This window comes from Psammomys obesus, unplaced genomic scaffold (genome assembly GCF_907164565.1).
Source record: "Psammomys obesus unplaced genomic scaffold, mPsaObe1.curated_primary_1811, whole genome shotgun sequence".
Classification (NCBI taxonomy): Eukaryota; Metazoa; Chordata; class Mammalia; order Rodentia; family Muridae; genus Psammomys; species Psammomys obesus.
Window position 1 is genome coordinate 14,232,794 of NW_026596147.1, and position 20,621 is coordinate 14,253,414.

The window sequence follows — 20,621 nt, forward strand, 5'->3', positions numbered from 1 at the left end:
CCCATTCTAGAAGTCTAATGCTTTTCTCTTCATGCCAATCTAAGCTAATTGAACAAGGCCTTTGAATTCTCTTTTGCTCCCTTCTCGTCCATTCTTTAGTGCCTGCTACCTGAATTCCATCCTTATCATTCACCGGAACAGTTTTTTTTTTCTATTGTCAACAGCTATAGATGAGAAGACATGCATGTGGTGAAGAGTATATATTTAATATGCCAGATAGAAAAAGTAAATGGTAAGCCTAATTCATTCATTCATACATTCCACAAATATCTCTCTATAGACAGAAACTCAGAATTTAGGAAACATCAATAAAGGGAACAAACTTACCCTCATTACAGGTGACATGCTAGCTAAAGGAGTCACTTTTTTTTAAAATAAAAAACAATTAAGTGTTAATGAGTAAAATACATTTAAAAGTAAAATCAATACATGTTTAGGGAAAATAAAACCAAAGAAAGCTAAGGACAATTGAGGGCAGGAAATGGGACACTGCAGAGCTGACACTTGAAGCCAAGAGTTAAAAGATAACTGGAATTTGGGGAGCAGTGGTTTTCAACCTTCCTGATGCTGCTACTCTAATACAGTTCTTCATGCTCTGATGACCCTCAACCATAAAATTATTTTCATTGCTACTTCACACAACTGTAATTTTGCCTCTTTTAAGAATCATAATGTAATATGTGTGCTTTCCAATGGCCTTAGGTGACTCCTGTAAAAAGGTCATTTGATCTCTGAAGGGGTCTCAACCCACTGGTTCAAAACCACTGCTGTATAGATATGTTGCTACAGCACAGGTTCCTGTTTCACATTGGATCCATATAGACCTTAAAAACAAGTTAGAGCTCCTGAGCAACAGAACCAAAAAAATCTGGACACAGGGGTCTTTTCTAAGACTGATACTCCAACCAAGGACCATTCATGTAGATAACCTAGAACCCCTCCACAAATGTAGCCCATGGTAGCTCAGTGTCCAAGTGGGTTCCCTAGTAATGGGAACAGGGACTGTCTCTGACATGAACTCAGTGGCTGGCTCTTTGATTACCTCCCCTTGAGGTGGGAACAGCCTCACCAGACCACAGAGGAAGACAATGCAGCCAGTCCTGATGAGACCTGATAGACTAGGGTCAGAGGGAAGGGTGGGGGGACCTCCCCTATCAGTGGACTGGGGGAGGGGGAGGAGAGGAGTAGACAGAGGGCAGGTGGGAGTGGATGAGGGAGAAGGCAAAAGCTGTGATACAAAGTGAATAAACTCAATTAATAAAAAATAAATTATTTTAAAAAAGTAAAAAATAAAATAAACAAGTTAGAAACAAATTTTAAAATGCTTATACCTTAACAGCTGGATGGAGACCACTGTCAAAGAGAGCTTCATTCTTGATGATGTTCCCTATGCCAGGCAACACTCTCTGATCCAGTAACACATCACATAGCATCCGATCTTTCTGCTTCTTAACTTCACTTTCTGCTCTTGAGAAACTAAACGTCGGTGAGCACACATCCAGTTCTTCCATCATTTTTATTCTCTGTTGGCTTTCCATTGAATTTCTATAGAAATATATATACAACACATTAACTTTAGGTCTGCCTTATAGTTTTGGAGGCTTTGATATAAATTCAAACACTTATCTATGTTATAGCATATGAGTTATTTGGGTGAACAGTATGGCCCTAATAACGGTAGTTGAAGGTCCCTTTACAATGATGTTTTATCGATTATAAACGTTTTATTATGCAACATGTGATGTCAAAACCAAACTGCGGATCCAGGCTCTGCTGTTTTGTAGCTAGAGTACTTGATACCATTATCAGAAACTTGCTTTACTAATCTTTATTCTCTTTGCTACAATTTCAGCATCTCTGCTAGTTCTTCTGTCACCAAACCCCCTGCCCCCCCCAAAAAAAAAGTTTAAGTCCAGCTGAAGAAAAATAAACAAAAACAAATCTACTCCTTGTCCTGGTATCTCGTTTTTATTTTATTTAATTTTTTATTAAAGAGTTAAAAAAATTTTTTTTCACCTGAGTTCTACTGAAGAGTCAAAGAAACAGATCAAGTCATTGGTGAGCTGCACTTCAAATGCTGGAGAAGCCCCACCTCTATTTTCACACTCGTGTGGGTTAATCAAAATGGAGCCTTTCATTCCAAAATGAATCCTGAAACAGAGCCAGGCAATTTTTGAGTAATAGAAGCATATCATGTATCACTTTATTTGCTTTTTAAAAATTATAAGCAAACCAACGTTTGCTTATAATAACCAATAGCTATTTTTAAAGAGGAAAAAAAAAACAGTAGATAAAATCACTTCCTAAAGAAACAGTGAGGTCTGAACCCTTAGCTTTCCTAAGTTGGATAAAATATCTTTGTTCACAGAAGAGTCTAGCATTTTCCCATATTTACTTATTCAAGAGCATAAGCCTAAAACTGGTCATAGTTTGTTTATATATTCTACAAAGCCCCTGACATTCAGATTCCTTGTTTTCGCCACAGTGAATTGGAAGATTTACCTACTGCAACCGAAGGTTTACAGGATAACATATGCTTCTCTTGCCCACTGTTTGAACTAAGCGTGAGACGTCTTCAGACACGCACGAGCACACACATACAAACCTGTACACACACAGATTTGTGAGAGACACAGATGGAAGGAGGATGAGTCAGAAAAGATACCTTGTACAATTCTTTCCATTTTCAGTTACTTTTACACATATTGGGAAAAGGGTACTTATAAATATTTACAGTTAACTTCAAAGCCACAATAGTGATGAAAAATTCATAACCTTTCAGATTTTGAAGAACTGATTAACCTGTCCAGTTAAAAAGAAGTGATTTTGTGAGACCTCTGATGAAGATCAAAAATTATTCTCAAGATGAAATACTGTGCTCTGCCTTTCAAATCTGTTTCCTTATAGCTTTGTTGAGTTAATAAATACGGTTCTTGTGGCAGGGAATGTTACTGCTATGTGCTTCTAATTCCAAAGTACTGTGTCACAGTATTGTACAAGGTTAACAAGCCTAACTTTTAAAATGTGGGTTTTAAACTCTGTGTGCCCCACTATCAATCATAAACAAATTTTACATGCCCCATAGTTCTTGACAGGAAAAATGTGTGCCTGTAAGTATTTCATAATTTAGCTTATGGAGGTTTAGCCCCAGTGAAAGGTGTACAACTGTCATGCCCAGAAGCCATCGTATCTAAAATCCTTTCAGCAGCATGGCTCATAAAGTGGATTCTAAATCACTTCCCATAATGAAACCACACCACATAAAAAACCTCAGAGGTTAAGACCCAAGTCAAACTCAGGAGTAGCACCAATAAGAACTAGAAACAAAGCAAGCACTCCTTTGTCTTGAAAATACATTCAATTTTGGGGGAACATGCACATAAAACAACTACTTTATCTATTATTAATTTGTGCTGATATTATTAAATTGCTAATTATGGTTGAGCTCCAATCCACAAACAAATGTTGCCTGTATTGTTACTTGCCTTTTACAGTAAGAATATATTGGCACCATAAAAATCTTTGAGGCAAGGCAGCATCCATGCTGTTCTAACAATCAACACTGAGATTTTATGCTCTATCTATCAGATTGTGAGCCCATATTACATTCAGGAAAGATATTTCAAGAGAAAGCCAGCATTGAAAAAAAAAAAATGGGTAAGGAGAAAACAGTTTTTTTTTTTTTTCTTTTCTTTTTTTTAGGTAGATAAGTTTGTAAGATGTGTAAAGGCCCAAAATACCAAACTAGAATAAAGAATGACAGGGCCAGGTGTGGTGGCATGTGCCTTTAATGCCAGCACTCAAGAGGCAGAGACAGGCAGATCTCTGTGAGTTTGGGGCTATCCTGGTCTATACAGTGAGTTCCAGACCAGCCAAGGCTACATGCCGACACCAGCTACAGCAGAACAACAACAACAACAGCTGGACCAAAAAAACAAAGCCACTCCCCCACCTTCAGAAGAACAGGAAGAAGGGTGCACAAAAATCACCCCATAGACAAACTCAGCCAGGAAGCAGTTTCACAGGTGTGGAGGCTCAGTGATATTTGTGAGCTCACCCCCCAACCCCAACCTTATCACTGGTGACAGAGGGGGTGCTGTGATGACTAATGTCCATCCCTGGAAGGATGTGTGGACGTGCTGGAAGGCAAGAAACATGTATGCAACAAGCTGTGTTAATTGCTCTATTCAAAAAAACAAAAAACAAACAAACAAAAGAAACAAACAAACAAAAAAAACAAAAACAAAACAAAAAAAATTGCTCTATTCAGTTCTGGAGTGTAACCCCAAACTGTGGCATATTCTGGGGAAGATATTCTATCCTTTATCCTTGAGCTACATCTTAGCCATTTTCTTTTAAAATTAATGTTGGTATAATATTCTTGTGGAATGTGTCCTTGTTCACTCAAATGCTGATTTCTCTACCCCACTATCTGGTTTCAATCTGGACATTGCATTGTGATGCTTATTCTTAGCATCATCTCTCTCAACATGCCACCATTTGTTCGCTGTAATTGTCAATTAAATAACCAGCCAATGCTGTGCAATGGAGAATAGGGTGGGACATCCTGGTCCGGAGAGAGAGAGGAAGCGAGCAGGAGTAAGAACAGAGAATCAGTAGGAGAGGACTTGGAACCACGTAGAGGTATGAACCAGACCTAAGATATCACTAAAAGCATATAAAATGGGTGAAATCTGAATGGTAGGAAACTATGCTGGCTTGGAGGTTTAGAATGGAGAAACTATTGCCCAGTATTGTGCTATAGGTTAATTAAATAAATCCCACTCTCTCTGTGTTGATTTGGGTATACAGCTGGTTTAGGACTAACTGCTGCTTAACTAAAAGATACATCAGCAGTAAATATTAATACCCACAACAAATTGATTTATTTATTGAGACAATATCACACTGAGTTGTTTAGGATGGCCTGGAACTTTTCATTCCTCCTGCCTCTGCATCCTGAGTGGCTGGGATCACAGATATCCACCAACAAGCCCAGTTATGACAATGCTTTTTGTTTCTAAAACATGCAAAATAAACCTGTCCTCGTGGTGCAATCACAGCACTGGGGTGGGAGGTTGGGGGTGAGATGGAGGCAGGAGGGTCAGAAGTTCGAGGCCACCCTCTACTATAAAGCAAGTTTGAAGCCAGCCTAGGCCTTTGATAACTGTGCCTCAAAGAAACCAACAAATCACTGTTTGATTACATGTATAATTTTTATGTCTTTATATATGATTCAAAATGTAGTATTTATGTTGGGCTTGGGATGAAGCTCAGTGGTGGAATGCTTACCTACCATTTGAGAAGTCACTGAGACCAACTGTCTGTTGTCTAAGTTTCCTCTGGGATTGAAATACTCCATCCTGCAGGGAAGCTCCTTAAGCAGAAGGTAAAAAGCTCAAAATGGCTCCAAGAAGTCCCTGAAACTGACTAGTTTCTCTAGGTCTCTCCCTGCCAGAGTAAGCAATAAAAGCTAAGTGCCCTCTCAGAGAGGCAAAGCCAAGCTGCAATGAAGACTCTTGAGACCAGAACAGTGGCCCCAAAGAAGCAGAAACCAGAAGAGCTGCCCATAAGAGGTTTAAACCAACTGAGGCACCTGGAAAGGACACTCTTGAACCTGCTGAGCAGCCTGCAGGCTGTGCAGTGGGCTCCAGGCTCCCAGATTTTCTGAGCTGTCACACATGCAAGAGTGGGCTTTGGAGATGCAGCTGTTTTTGAGTCATTTCTGCTCCTAAAAATAACCCATCATCCGTACTCCATGAGTAACCCCAATAAAACTCATTGGTTCACCAATTCGTATTTTGGTGGCATCCATACTTAATCTGTCTGTAATAGACTCCCTGTCTGGAGTGAGAGGACATGTGTATTGTATTTCTCCAGGAAATAAAATACATACAATACCTTTAGCATCACATATACACACAAATAAAAGTAGAAAACCTTCTGTGATTTGCGGAGTAGTGATTTGCGGAGAAAAGTGTGACTTCTGCATCTGGTCTGGGAAGGGATCTTTTACTTTACAAACATGCTGATATGTCCTGAACACTTACCATTTTGTTATTTAAATAACAGAGAACTATGAGCCAAAACCCTGAGTCCCTGGCTGGTCTCTCCTTCAGTTTTGCCAGAACTTCCCTTTAACCCTTAAAATTACACATATGGAGATAAGACTCACCTGATTTCTTCCTTAGAGGCTCTCTAGGCCTCCATGGCACCCTACATTGTTGGTCAGTGTTGCAGTTTGCCTGTGGGATAGACAAGCAAGACCTGCCTTTTCCTTGCTGTGCAGCTTCCTTGCTGTGGCTTAGCCTCTCTGAATTCACAAAACTAAAACAAGACAGAATGCTGTGTCTTCCAGTCCTAGAGGTGTACAGCAAACTGAGAGACAGGATGAGAAGCAAAAGGCTTAATTTTAATGAAGACGGGTTGAACACACAGAGGAAGCGGACAAGAAAGTGACAGGACCCAGGTATCTGAGGACGAGAAGGCCTTCAGGAATGTCTTCAACTTACAGAACCCCGAAAAGGCCCCACATAAACCTGGGGACTAGCCACGGTCTCTTAGACCTCAAGGTGATATGCCAATTGCATTTCAGCACCAGCTTCCTACATCTGCCTCAACTTCTCGGCCTCTTCTTTGTTTGGGGCTTCTTGCAGTGCCAGCACAAAGCCAGGCTTTAGTATTTTCCTGGGACACATTTGAATACACACCTAGCGACTTGTAGTTTGCCACAGTGCTAGAGCCAACTGGGTGGACTGAGTTGTGGCAGCCACACAGTGGGCCTGAAGTAACATACCCCACCCCTAAGGATGGGAGAGGTGTGTATGTGAACTCAACTGCCACATTTACTACCCTTAATCATTATGGGCCTCATGATGGTGGCTGCCCCAGGGGCGGGGCTGACTGTCATCTGTTAAATTCATGTGTTAAATCTGTTAAATGCTCTTTCCATTTACCAACACTGACTAGAGCCTTCCACTCCTTCCTCAATACTGTCAGCTGGCCACTCTCCACAATGCGTTTTTGTTTTTTATTTTGTTTTGTTTTGTTTTGTTTTCCTCCCTCACAATCTTGCACCCATTCACTATTTTTGCTGCTTCCGGATCAAATGTGAACGACTTACATAGACCTCCTGGGTTCACTTTTTAGCATCTACCAGGGCTTCTTAGGCTGCAGACAGCAACCTGAATTTTTCTGCCTCCTGGCTGTTTGGTAAGTTCTTATTGGGCTGCCAGTGCAAGGCCAGACTGCAATATGCTTCATTAATTTCCTTGAAGGAGGCATTTGATCTCACACCTATCAAATAGTAATAGTTTGCCATTGTGGTGTAGGGGACGGGGTGGACTGAAGCTGTAATCTGGAGCTCAGTGTGTTATGGAGCCTGGCAGACAAAGATCTCCTGGGGGCGGGGCCTACACTGAGGTCACAGAGTGCCCTTTCCGAGTTAGAGCCCACGGCACAGCCTATAGCTACTGCTTAACCCAGAGTAGCACCACCTACACTGAGAGGGGCCAGGGAGAGGGGAAGAGCAGTATTTTTTCCTAGGAAACCTAGGGAGTCCCAGTGTGCGCTGGGGATAGAAGGACAGATAGGCTAGGTCAACAGCAGGCAGCCTCCACCCTCTCCAGAGAGCAAGCCTACCAGGGCATTCCTGTTCTGCCCTTCAAGAATTGAGCCATCTTCTTTTTACCACCGGCCTTAGCTTCCCCAGCTTCACGAAAGCAAAAATAAGGTGGGAGGAGGGAAGGACCTAGGGGGAGGATGCAGGCAGGCAGGTCCAGAACCACCCCACTGCATCCCACAGGCAGCCGTCAGCCCTACAGGAAAAGGACTTAGAAGGCAGGCGCTTGCTCAGCAATGGGCACTAGAAGGACCACTCTTTGCTGCATGGCCTCTCAGAGGACCCTGTACCTGCTTCATGTCGTCCTCACAGCAGCTCTGTAAGGAGCTGGAGTTCTGAAGCCATCAGAGCAGAGTGGAGAGCAACCACTACCCACCAAGCCCCATCAACACACAGCTACTTCCTAGATTCACTCAGTTCCATACTCTAAGGACACTACAGAAAAGTCATTACCATTTTTAATTTTAAATATTTTGTAAAGCTCTTCTAGAGATTTATGCAGGATTTTATGCATACATGCGTGTATTCATATATACATAATATAATGAATGTATATGCTTATACATGTTTATGTGATACAAAAAATTAAAGACAGAATATCAACTGTGAAATAGGTAAAGGAAAGTAATTTTAATTAAATAGTACTTATAGTTATTTTACATTATATAATCACTCATTGATATATTAAATGACCTAGTACTAAGACACATGAACAGATGAAGTTTTAAAAAAATTTAACTAAAAGATATCAGAGATAAATTCTTCAACGAGCAGATTTACAAACTGCACTTATAAATGAAATTAAACATAATGACAGAAATTAAAAGAAAGATTGACTTACACACAAAACAACAACAAAAACAAACTACTGCTGTTTTCTGTGTCTACTGTTCTTTTTTCCTGCAGACTAAAATTTTTTACCAGCTATTTATTCCACTGTGAAACAGACAGACTTCTCTCAATGTTGTGTGTCTGCTGTGTTGGATTCTCATGGCTTTGTTCATTTGTTTCTTTTAAAGTCTTTATCGTTCCTTTATTTTCAATACATACTTTTGGTGAGTTTAGAATTCTCACTTGAGAAGTTTATTGTTCTGGCAATTTAGAGGCTTCCCTGCTGTCTTCCGTCTTGCAGAGTTTCTGATGAAAATCCCAATGCATTTTTCAACTTTGTTTCTTCATATGTCTTTTAACCTAGTTGTTTCCAGGATTTTTCTTCATCTGTGGTTTTTAGCACAATGACTTGGTATGTGTGAGGGATATTTGTTTTTATTTGAGGTTCTTTGAACTTCCACTATGTAGGGTTTGCTAAGGAAAATCCCGGCAACTTAACTCTATAAAAATATCTCTTCTTCCTTGGGGGTTACAGTCACAAATATTTGTTTTAAACCATCTGACTTATCACAAATCTTCATTCATTCTGTAAAAACTTCTCTGTCTTTGTTAATTTGTGTGTTGTTGTGATAAGAACCTCTGACAAAACAACCTAAGGAGGAGGAAAGGCTTGTTTTGACTCAAACTTCAAGGGTGTATACATATATATCCCTATGGTTGCAGTATGTATCTCTATTAAGGCTGTGTATATCCGTATCCAGGCAGTATATATACCTATAGAGGCAGTCAGAGCTTGACAAATCTTTCTATATTGTCTCTGCAATAAGGAAGAAGAAAGCCATTTGTGTTCTGCTCAGCTATCTTCCTCCTTTTCATGCAGCCCAGGACCCAAGTTACTCTTCTTTGCACAGTTTTCATAGTTCATTTAACTTCATCAAGATAATCCTTTACAGGCATGGCTAGAGGATAATCTAATCTAGATAATCTTTCACAGGTAGGCCCAGAAGCTTATCTTCTAGGTGATTCTAGATCTTGTCAAGTTGAGAATATTAATCGTATTATTACAGTTTTTTTTTAATATTATCTGCTATGCTTTGTACCTTCTTCAAAGGCCTCCAAACACACTGAGCAAGATAATAGTGTATCAGTACTAATTTACATAAAAATCAAATAGAAAAGGAAAATTAACAATTCATTGGAAGACAGTATTATCCTCATACCAGAATTAAATAGAAAAGTATATAATAACAAAATTTTAAGCCAACATCTTTCATTGTTTTATGAAAACAAATAAAAACATTCTCAGTTGAAAGAAATCTAGCAATATGTAGAAAGAAGAAACCATCATAACAAAGTAAAGGGTACCATATGCATATGATAAGAATTAATCTGTATTATTCATCATGTATGTGAACTGAAAGGAAAAGAGCATCAGCACAGAGTATGCCCCAAAACACTCTTTTCTATTCCCACATCAAGGGGCAGTAAAAGACTTGAACATATAGATAAGGGCTCCCTGGAGAGCCTCAGAACCAAAAAAAGTAAGCATTATCTAGAACAAGTTGTATTATTTAGAACAGACCTGTTTTCCTGGATTTTCAGTTATTGCTTGAAGGGCTGGGCATACAATGGCAAAGAAGTTGAGCTAATGCCACCATGATTTCAAAAGTTTAAAACTCTACTCCTTGCATTAAGGAAAGTAAGGGAGCAAGCACTTTCAGTCCACTAGATTACACCAGTGTTGTGGCAGCAGCACTCTCTGTTCAGTGTGAACAAAGGATTAGGGATTCTGGCGAGGACCCATGAGGGACAAAAGTGCTTCTTGTCCAGCAGGCTACCACTGGACCTGAGCAGTGCTATAGAGCAGATAGTGGTCAACTCTTCATTCACCTGTTAGCTTCCTTGTTAGCAGCTCTCAATAAACTGTTTTAGCTCCCAAACCACCCTGCTTTGTTTTGACCTGTCTGCCAGTGACCTATCCCCACTGCACTAGTGCAACTATGCTGTAGATGTTATACCATATACACAAGAAAGGTCCTACTTGATGCAGGAAAAAACAGAAGTGAAGCAAATATCAAAGACAATAAGGGCAAGTTATCTCACAGTCTCTTCAACATCACAGCAGGGTTCCTAGTTAGTAAAAATGGAGAAATAAAATATGTTTGGGAAGGAAGGAGTAAAAACGTCTCATTAATAAATGGCATAACTGTTTACATAGATTTCCCACCTTAAAATAGAGCAAAACACATCATATATGCCAAGATATACAATAAAAAAGCCAGAATAATTGAGGTCAGCAAAGTTGCAGGATACAAGGTCAAGTCACACTCAAAAGTTTCACTAGAGATGAACTGAAAGTTCAAATTTTTAAAAGAGCATCCTTTTTAATAATAATCAACTGTTCTAGATAACCTTGATCGTCAGCTTGACACAACCTAGACTCATCTATGAGAAAAAGCCTCAGCTGAGAGCTTGCCAGGGTTAGGTTGGAGTGTGGGCATGTCTGGGGCATGCTCTTGATGACTAATTAGTGTAAGAGGGCCTAGCCCACAGTGTGTGATACCATCCCCAGGCAAATGATCCTGGGCTATAAAAGAAAGCTGCCTAAGCATGAGCCAGTAAGCAGTGTTTCTTCATGGTTTTTGTTTCACTTCCTGCTAGAATTACTGTCCAGCTTCCCTCAATGATGAACCGTAGCCTGGAACTGTAAACTAAAATAAACCTATTCTTACCTAAGGTGCTTTGGTCATAGTGTTCATTAGACCAAAAGAATGCAACTAAAAGCATCAACTTACCTAGAAATATAAACCATGCCTGAAACTTAAAACTAGAAACACAGAGAAAAGAAAAAAAAAAAAAAAGACCTAATAAAAATGTGTTCTGTGTTAATAGGGCAGGTCACAATATTGTTAACCTAACAACAATCAGCCAGTGATTCACAAATTCAATATAAACTCTGTCAAACATTCAAGTATCCTTAGACTTCTGTAGCAATCAAAAAGCTTAGTCTAAAATTTGAAAAATTATAAGAAATAAAATAGCAAGAAAAATCTTGAAAGAAAATGGAAATCTATTACTATTAAAGCTTCCTAAAATATATGCATATTTAAATTTAATACAGAGCTACCATATCATGGGAAAAACAAAACCCAAACTAGACATTATATGCTACCAAATAAACCTCCAGTGTTAGGAAAGGACGACATCTTTTTGTGTCATTGGGAAAAGTGGTCTCAAGATCCTTCCTCTAAACATTACAGGCTATCACCAAACTGGATGGTAAGATACTGTTGCTGAAGATACCACATAATGAGAGTATAGAAAATGAAGAAATCCAGCTGGTACTCAACTGCAAGCTTCTACTGGCTAGAGTTCATAGTACTAGAAGCTATTATACACATAACTGCAAAAGGAAAGTAGTCATGAATCTCACCTAGCTATGAACCCTGTAAACAATACACCCACTGCTACAATAGTAACAGGAATGTTATGGGAGCAACTGAACACTTTTTTTTAATTTGTATTTAAGGACCACTGTATTAGACAGAACCCAAACCTGACATTGTTAATGAAGCCAAATACCTGAGACTAAATAGGTTACAGGCCCTAGAGGATACCTACTACTATTATTTTGCTCAATGAACAAAGCAATAAAATGCTTCCTGATGACATATTGTTGTAACATAGATGAGTATATCACTGAACCCTAGTAGAAGAGGCTTCTTGTTGATGGTAATTAATACAGAGACCCATACCCAGACATCAAGAAATGAGTAAGGGACTTTAAAGTGTTCAACCCTATAAGGGATGTCTTCATCACATCCTTCCCCTTAAGACAGAGGGATCTATATGGAGGTAGGGGACAGAAAGATTGTAAGAGCCAGAGGTGGTGGATTACTTCAAGGACACAGTGTTTTCTACACACACAAGGAAAGATGTATATATGAACTCAGAGACTCTAACAGCATGCAGAAGTAATACATAAGTTCAAAGAAGGCAAAATCCAAGGATGGAGAGAAGAAAGCCCTACCTCCATCCAAGAAGATATTCACAATTGATAGCTTTGGGGAGAGATCTTCAATTGAGTATTTGGAGTATCACTAGACATATCAACCAGACTTCAGGGCAGGCCCCATGTTTAGGAGAAGCTAGGCAAAACAAACAGAACTTCATTTTTTGTTTATTTAAAGAGAGAAAAGGAATATGAAGTTTGCTAGGTAGAGAGGGTGGAAAGGCCTGAAAGGAGATGGGGGAAGGAAAAGAATAGAATCAAAATATATTGTAAGAAATTCTCGGGGCTAGAGAGATGGCTCAGAGGTTAAGAGCACTGGCTGCTCTTCCAGAGGTCCTGATTTCAATTCCCAGCAACCACATGGTGGCTCACAGCCATCTATAATGAGATATGGTACATTCTTCTGGCTTGCAGATGTACATGCAGACAGAATACTGTATACATAATAAATGACTAAATAAATAAATAAATCTTAAAAAAAAGAAATTCTCAAAGAATAAATAAAATGAATAAAGCAAGATGATTCATCTACTATATTTGAATTTACTTCAATAATTCTTTAAGATACTGTATTTGATGAAAATGAATACCTGAATCCATTTAAGAATATGGTGGGCTCAGAAATACACATGAGGTCAGCTGTTTCTCAGCAACATTCAAAGAACTTTACTAGAGAAAATTGTAATCCCTACAAAAAAGGTGTCAGGACAATTGGATGTAAACAGGGAGAAAACAGCAAACAACAACAACAAAATAACACTACAACTCTTGACTTGCACTCTATTCAAAGTTAACTCAGACTGCAGCAATATCCTAATTTTAAGTGCTAAGACAGTAAAAAAAAATACAAAAATAAAATGAAGCAAGTGAATTCGTAGTGGGGAACATTCCAAACTTTTTACAAAATGTTTGATCCCAAGAAGAAAACAATAATTTAGAAGTCATTAATAGTAAAAATAGTTGATCTTGCAAAGACATGATTAAGAAATTGAAGAGACAGGACACAGACCAGGAGCAGCTGCTTGTCAAAAATATATCCGAAACAAAGCCTTACATCCAGCCACACATATGGAGCTGGAGATATGGCTCAGTGGGTAAGAATATTTGCTTTATAAGCATGAGAGCCTAAGCGTGAGTCCACTGCACCCATGGAAAACACCAGGCATGGTTGTGAACACCTATAATCCGAGCACCTGGGCAGAGACAGTGAATCTCAGAAGCTCACTGGATAGATAATGAGGTCAAATGGCAAGTTCAGTGAGAATTCTTACAAAGCAATATAGTGGAGATCTGTAGTTTCCGACATTTTCCTCAGGCCTCCCTCCTCACATGTGCAAACATCTATAGTCATATGCATTCATCAAACACATACACACAAACAAACAAACAAACAAAAAAGAAAAAAAAAGAAATCCAATTCAAGGGCTAGAGAGATGGTTCAACTTTAAAAAAAAAAAACAATATTTCATTAATTCTCTGAGAATTTTATAAAATGCGTTTTGAACATATCTCCTTTGTAATTCCTCCTAGATCCACCCCAACCCCCTCATCTTCTTATACCCTTCCAACTCTGTAGTTTTTTATAATTGTTTTCTTTACAATTTATTCATTATATATCCCAATTGAAGCCCCCTCCCTCAACTCCCCCAAGTCCCATCCTCTCTCCCTCTTCCTCTCATCTCCTTCCCTTAGTCCACTGAAAGGGGGAGTACTTCACCACTGCCATCTGCCTATAGCTTGTTAAGTTTCATCAGGGCTGCCTGGATACTCTTCCTCCATGGCCTGGCAAGGCTGCATCACCAGGGGCAAGTGATCAAAGAGCAGACAACTGAGTTCATGACAGAGACAGCCCCTGCTCCCCTCACTCAGAAATCCACAAGGAGAATGAACTACCAATTGGCCACATCGGAGCAGGGGTTCTAGGTCCTCTCCATGCATGGTCCTCCATTGGTGCATCAGTCTCTTCAGGACCACCTGGGCTCAGATCCTTTAGCTTTGTTGGTCTCCTTGTGGGGTCCCTGTTCCCTTGTCAAAGATGTTAAAACCATACAATGGAAAAAAAGATAGCATCTTCAACAAATGGTGCTGGTCTAATTGGAAGTCCACATGTAGAAAAAAGCAAATAGACTCTTATCTATCACCTTGCACAAATTAAAGTACAAGTGGATTAAAGATCTCAACCTAAAACCAGACACACCAAATCTGTTGGAAGAAAAATTGGGAAAGAGCCTCGAACTCATTGGCACAGGAGACAATTTCCTGAACACAACACCAATAGCTCAGGTTCTAAGATCTACAATTAATAAACGGGACCTTATGGAATTGAAAAGCTTCTATAAAGCAAAGGACACTGTCATAACAAAATGACAGCCTACAGACTGGGAAAAGATCTTCACCAACTCTACGTCCAATAGTGGGCTAATATCCATAATATATAAAGAGATCAAGAAATCAGACACCAACAAAGCAAATAATACAATTAAAAAATGGAGTGCAGAGGTAAGCAGAGAATTCTCAACAGAGGAATATTGAATGGCAGAGAAACATTTAAAGAAATGCTCAACATCCTTAGTCATCAGGGAGATGCAAATCAAACGACTGATATTCCATCTTACACTGATCAGAACGGCTAAGATTAAAAAAAAAAAAAAAACTCAAGTGACATGCTGGAGAGAATGTGGAGAAATGGCTCAACTTTTAAGAGCACTTGTTTTTCCAGAGGACCTGGACATCTCTATTCCTTCTCAGGGGACCTAAGCATCCTCTACTGGCCACATAGGGCATGCATGCATGTGGTGAGCAAACATACATGTAGGCAAAACACCCCCACACATTAAAAGTTAAAAACGGGGGGTGCTGGAGAAATGGCTCAGAGGTTAAGAACACTGGTTGTTCTTCCAAAGATCCTGAGTTCAATTCCCAGCAAACATGTGATGGCTTACAGCCATCTATAATGAGATCTCTTCTCTTCTGGGATGCAGGCAGAACACTGTATAAATAATAAATATTTTAAAAAGTTTAAAAAAATGAAAGAAGATTAAATAAAAAAGAAATGTAATCCAATAATGAGAGAAAACCCAAAAAGTCTCACCATAAAATGCCCCCATTAAAAAAAAAAAAAAAAAAAAAAGACAATCGTTACAGCTGATGACTAATTTCCAGAAAAACATTTTCCCCGAAGTTGAGTGGGGCAAGTGTCTGAAAACAATGTATTTATGACTCTGATGTATATGGTTTAGTTCAGAATTCTTATCATACTTAAATTTCATCCCACATGTTTTGTGATGGAATGTGAAAACAATCTTATGCTGTAAAAGTCTTTTATAAGTAGTTTGTAGCTCCCATGAAGACAGGTTAGCAAACTAAGAAGGTTATACTATCTCCTGCATATCATGGAGAGGCTCATATCACTTAACTACAAAACTGATTATGAAAATCCAATGGCTTTGAAAGACTCTAACTAGCAGTGTTTTCAAAGCAAAGACTCATGACCAAACCTTTGGCAGAGTACAGGGAATCATAAGAAAGAAGAGGAGTTAGTATGATGGGGAAAGGATAGGAGCTCCACAAGGACCAAATATATCTGGGCACAGGGTCTTTTCTGAGACTGACATTCAACCAAGGACCATGTATGGATATAACCTAGCACCTCTGCTCAGATGTAGCCTGTGGTAGCTCAGTAACCAATTGGTTTCCCATAGTGAGGGGAACAAAGACTATTTCTAACAGGAACTCAATGACTGGCTCTTTGGCCTCCCCACCCCCCAAGGGAGGAGCAGTCCTGTTAGGCCACAGAGGAGAGCTTTGCAGCCAGTCCTGAAGATACCTGATAAAACAGGATCAGATGAATGGGGAGGAGCTCCCCCCCTATCAGTGGACTGGGAAAGGGGCATGGTAGAGATGAGGGAGGGAGGGAGGGACTGGGAGAGAATGAGGGATCTGGACACGGCTGGGATACAGAGTTAATAAAATGTAACTGATAAGAAAAAAAATAAAATTCAAAAAAAAAAAAAAAAAAAAGAAAAAGAAAGTCCAATGGCAAAATCTACAAAATACTACAAATATAATTTCTGGTCTCTGAATAGGTTTGCAAGTCACAGTCAGTGCCAGCTACATAAGGCATAAGCTGGAAGGAGCCAAGTGCTTAGAAATGGAACAGTTATATCCACTTTGGTGGCGAAAGTTAGTCTGTGTGGTGGACCTGCCTAGCTGACTAGACTGATGCGTGCACATGCTGTGTTAGCCATGTCTGCATCTAAAGTAAGTAAAGGTTACATTTGCTAGTGCATTATTATATATATTTATTTTTCTTAGTTTATGGACATATTTGTTGCATGTATAGCAGAATTAAGAATTAGGGCTGGCAGGATGACTCAGTGGGTAAGGGCCCTTGCCATGTAAGCATGGTGACCGAGTTTGCTGGCACCAACATAAAACGGAAGGTAAGCAGGGTCCACAAACTTGTCCTCTCACCTCCACATGTGTGCTGTAAGACATGTGCCCACATATACAAGCACATGCCAGACAAGAATAGATACAAAAATTATTTTGCCTTGTTTTAGTTGAAGAGGGTCTTTGTATAGGTAGTAGTCCCACAATACTAAGACTGTGCCGTAAAAGAAATGCATATGAATTACTGTTTAGTGTTCCATGGTGCTATTATGATCCCTTGGATAAAGCTTTTACTAACAGAAATGATCACTCTTTAATTTGAATTTTTTTCTGAAGTGTAGCTTTTGATACAGCAAGCTCTCTTGTAGTGGACCGTGACATTATTCTCTTGTAGTATATTCTACTTTAACAAACAAATGCATCCCTGAAGACTGATAATTTCCCTGTCAGTGAATATGCATCATGACTAAAATTCACAGGGATATTGGTCATGCCATTCTGGGTATTTGGATAACTGGAAGAAATACTCTCTAAGAAGCAGTACGGTTAGAAAGCAAGTCAAAACAGAAGACTAAATTTCTATCTACAGTGCACAGACCTGCAGTTTCACACAAAGATCATCTTTCTTTGATGCAGCCATTTATTCCCTAAGAAGCATAGGTTAGGAGTGCATTTTTTTAAAATGAAAGTCATATTGTAATATGGAATGCAGTTGAGTTTTGATTGCTAAGTTCAGATTCCAACAGCTGTCTGCCAGTGACCTTGAACTGATACACAGAATAGTCATTAGGACTGCAGGAAATTCAAAGTAAGCAAGCCAATGAACTTTTTTCCACTCATTTGCTGAGATAGGTACTCTCCAGGACGGTACTCATTCACGTAGCTTGGAAATGTGATTGCCCTTGTTTAGAACTTCATGGAACACTTACTGACAGCCCTTCACTGAGAAATGATTCCTTCCTTATCAGTCTGGTGGGGAACATTTGATAAAAAGCCTCCCTCTCATCCTACCAAAATAAATCTGCACTTAACATTAAGAATCAATAACATATCAATGTTTGCAACTACCATCCATGGATCCCATTGTGCATGACTCTGGAGCTTAAGTGTTTTCAACCACATCTATCTATTGAGGTAATAATATAACTGGCAATACATCATTACTGCTTGAACGAAAGGACATGTGCTGATGTTATCAGTTCCATACTAAGGAAAATCATGAAGTGACAATGTGGCCCAAGGACAGAAGCTGCTGACAAGTAAGAGAACACCTGAAAGGAGAAGCAATTACAGAAAACTGAAGTACACTAATTATGCAGGAGAGGAGATGCAATAAATAACAATCAGAGAGTCATGCCACCTCCAGGAGTGTTTTACATCTTCAGTTGGAAGCACAGGGTCCAGGAACAGCTTTTCTTTGTAAGGTGATAACTGGCTGGTATCTTAAAGGACCACCAAAAAAGGCTCTAGGAAGCAAGCCAATATTCACAGTTTGCAAAACCTGAGGCTAGCCTCTAAAACCACATGGTGATTTGAGAGACATATTGACTCACAGACCTCTTCTATTTCCCTGAAAAAGTTCAATAGGTAGTCATTCAAGTCCAACTGTTATCAACTTAGTCAAGGCCATATAAATGGCTTGTCCTTCTTTGCCAATATATTATCCATGCATTCCCATAAGAACTCTGAAACAATGGATAACTTAGTATATCTGTGGGAAGCTTGTGAATTCTTTAAGCTCCCAAATTCCATTTAGAGATTCAGAGAAAGAAGACAGAAAAATACAAAAAATCTAGGGATGCGCTTAAGCCAAAATAGAGTCTGTCACGAGTACAAAACAGCCTACGTCACCGTAAGCAAATAACATCTGCTGAAAATCAAAACAAGCATGACTCTGCTGTACTAGAGAAGTCTTGCTAGCCTCTTAACATTTCTTTTTTAAAAGAAACAAACTGACTGGCCTACAAGTAATGATGACATCACAGAGCATTCCTCCCGTACTTTTTTCTTTCCATGACACAGTCCCAGAGTGGAGCTCTCTTAAATCTGGGAACACTTTCTACATGATTAAATGTGAAACCTGCCAAATAGCACACAAGTCTTCCGCCCACCTTTAAACATGGAGCAGCATGATGTATTGGACAGGTTCATCTTACCGTAAAGCTCTTGGGCCAAAGTACATAAACAGCTCCTTCCCCAAGGTTTCCACGCCACTGTAAACATATCCATTAGACAGGCTCAAGAATGTCCAGCCAAAATCCTTAGCATTCATTGTAGCGGCCTAGTAGAAAATACATACATATGTAACACACACACATATATGCAAACTCTACACACAATTACAATGCAGTTCTTAAACCCAGTTCTATTACTCTATGAAGAGGTTCATCCCTACAAATAAAAAGGACCTCTAACAAGTCAAATAATGCAATTATCTATTTACATATATTTTGTCCAATTACTGTGCAGTCACTGGAAAAAGAGAATAGGCAATATTTAAATTGAAAAATAAAAGTCACTGTAAATAATTAAGATGACTTTTTCCAAGACCATATTGTGCTTGTGTGCACACATACAATTACAGGAAAGCCATGAGAATGTTGTAAAAATAACAACTACGCTATAAAACTTTCTACTTCTGAAACGCTATTTAAAGTTCCTTGGAACAAATATTCCAATCAGAGTGTACTGCTAAAAGTGACGATGAATAAAATAGGAAAACAAAGATTTTTAACTGCACTGGTGAAACTTTAGGGATAGTTGAATCAAAGTCTGCAATAAGAGAGACAACCAGCAAAGCCCAGAAGCGTTTGTTTTATTTTTTTTCCTTTTAGCACAAGGCATGTAAGAATGAAGCCTGGCATTCAGTGTAGGGAATTTAATTCATGATCCGCCCCACCTAAGCCATAATGTGAATACAAAGAAAGGGAAATTCACTTTCCCATCAGCCTTCCAAAACAAAACAACATAGTTAGAATTGAAATTCATGTAATCACAAATAAAACATAATGTGAAACATAAATACAAAATATAGTTTCCTTCGTAGGGGAAGGTACGGAATGGGATTTGATTTAAATATTGGCAATGTTTGGTTTCTTAAGCTGCACATTATATATACACCAGTGCTTCTTATATCATGTTTTATTGTTTAAATGTTTCACAGGCATCACTTAAAGAACACTCTAAATTTAGTAAAAATATTAAACTTACACACACACACACATATATTATAAAATAAAAGAGGATGGAGAGACATCTCAGTGGTTAAACAAAGTACTTACTGCTGTTGCAGAAGATTGAGTTTTGCTCAAAGCACCAAGACAGAACTCATAACTAACTCCAATTCTAGAGGATCCTAGGCTATTTTCTAGTCTCTATAGGCAGTAGGTACACATATTCTGCATGAAATGATCTGAAGAGCTGAAGAGTCTCCAGCTCTCCCCTGCCCACCTGAAACAATTTTATACACACACATACACAACATGCTGCACAGTACGCATAAAACATAAACTCTTAATCTGTCATTCCCCTCAAATTTCTTTTTCTTTCTTCTCAAAGGGCTAACATTTGCCCAGAAGATTCTAAATAGGGCTGAAAAACATCTCATGTTGTCTTCAATTTCAGGTGGAGTAATATTTTCCCACAGTTTTGAAACTTTGGGCTCATGAATGCTTAGTTGTAATGGCTATCCTTGATTTTATTAAATTTGTCTTTGTTTCATATATATATATATATATATATATATATATATATATATATATATAT

The 20,621-nt window shown here is 38.9% G+C and overlaps 1 protein-coding gene across 1 annotated transcript in view; it reads right to left on the bottom strand.

Moving 5' to 3' along the window:
* Neil3 (nei like DNA glycosylase 3) overlaps window positions 1–20,621 on the bottom strand; it is a 51,400-nt gene that overhangs the window by 18,439 nt on the left and 12,340 nt on the right. The window contains exons 2-4 of the mRNA XM_055593616.1: window positions 19,013–19,137; window positions 2,017–2,151; window positions 1,332–1,545 (exon numbers count right to left, since the gene is read on the bottom strand). Coding sequence (XP_055449591.1) covers window positions 1,332–1,545; window positions 2,017–2,151; window positions 19,013–19,137 — 474 coding nt within the window. The remainder of the gene's footprint in view (window positions 1–1,331; window positions 1,546–2,016; window positions 2,152–19,012; window positions 19,138–20,621) is intronic.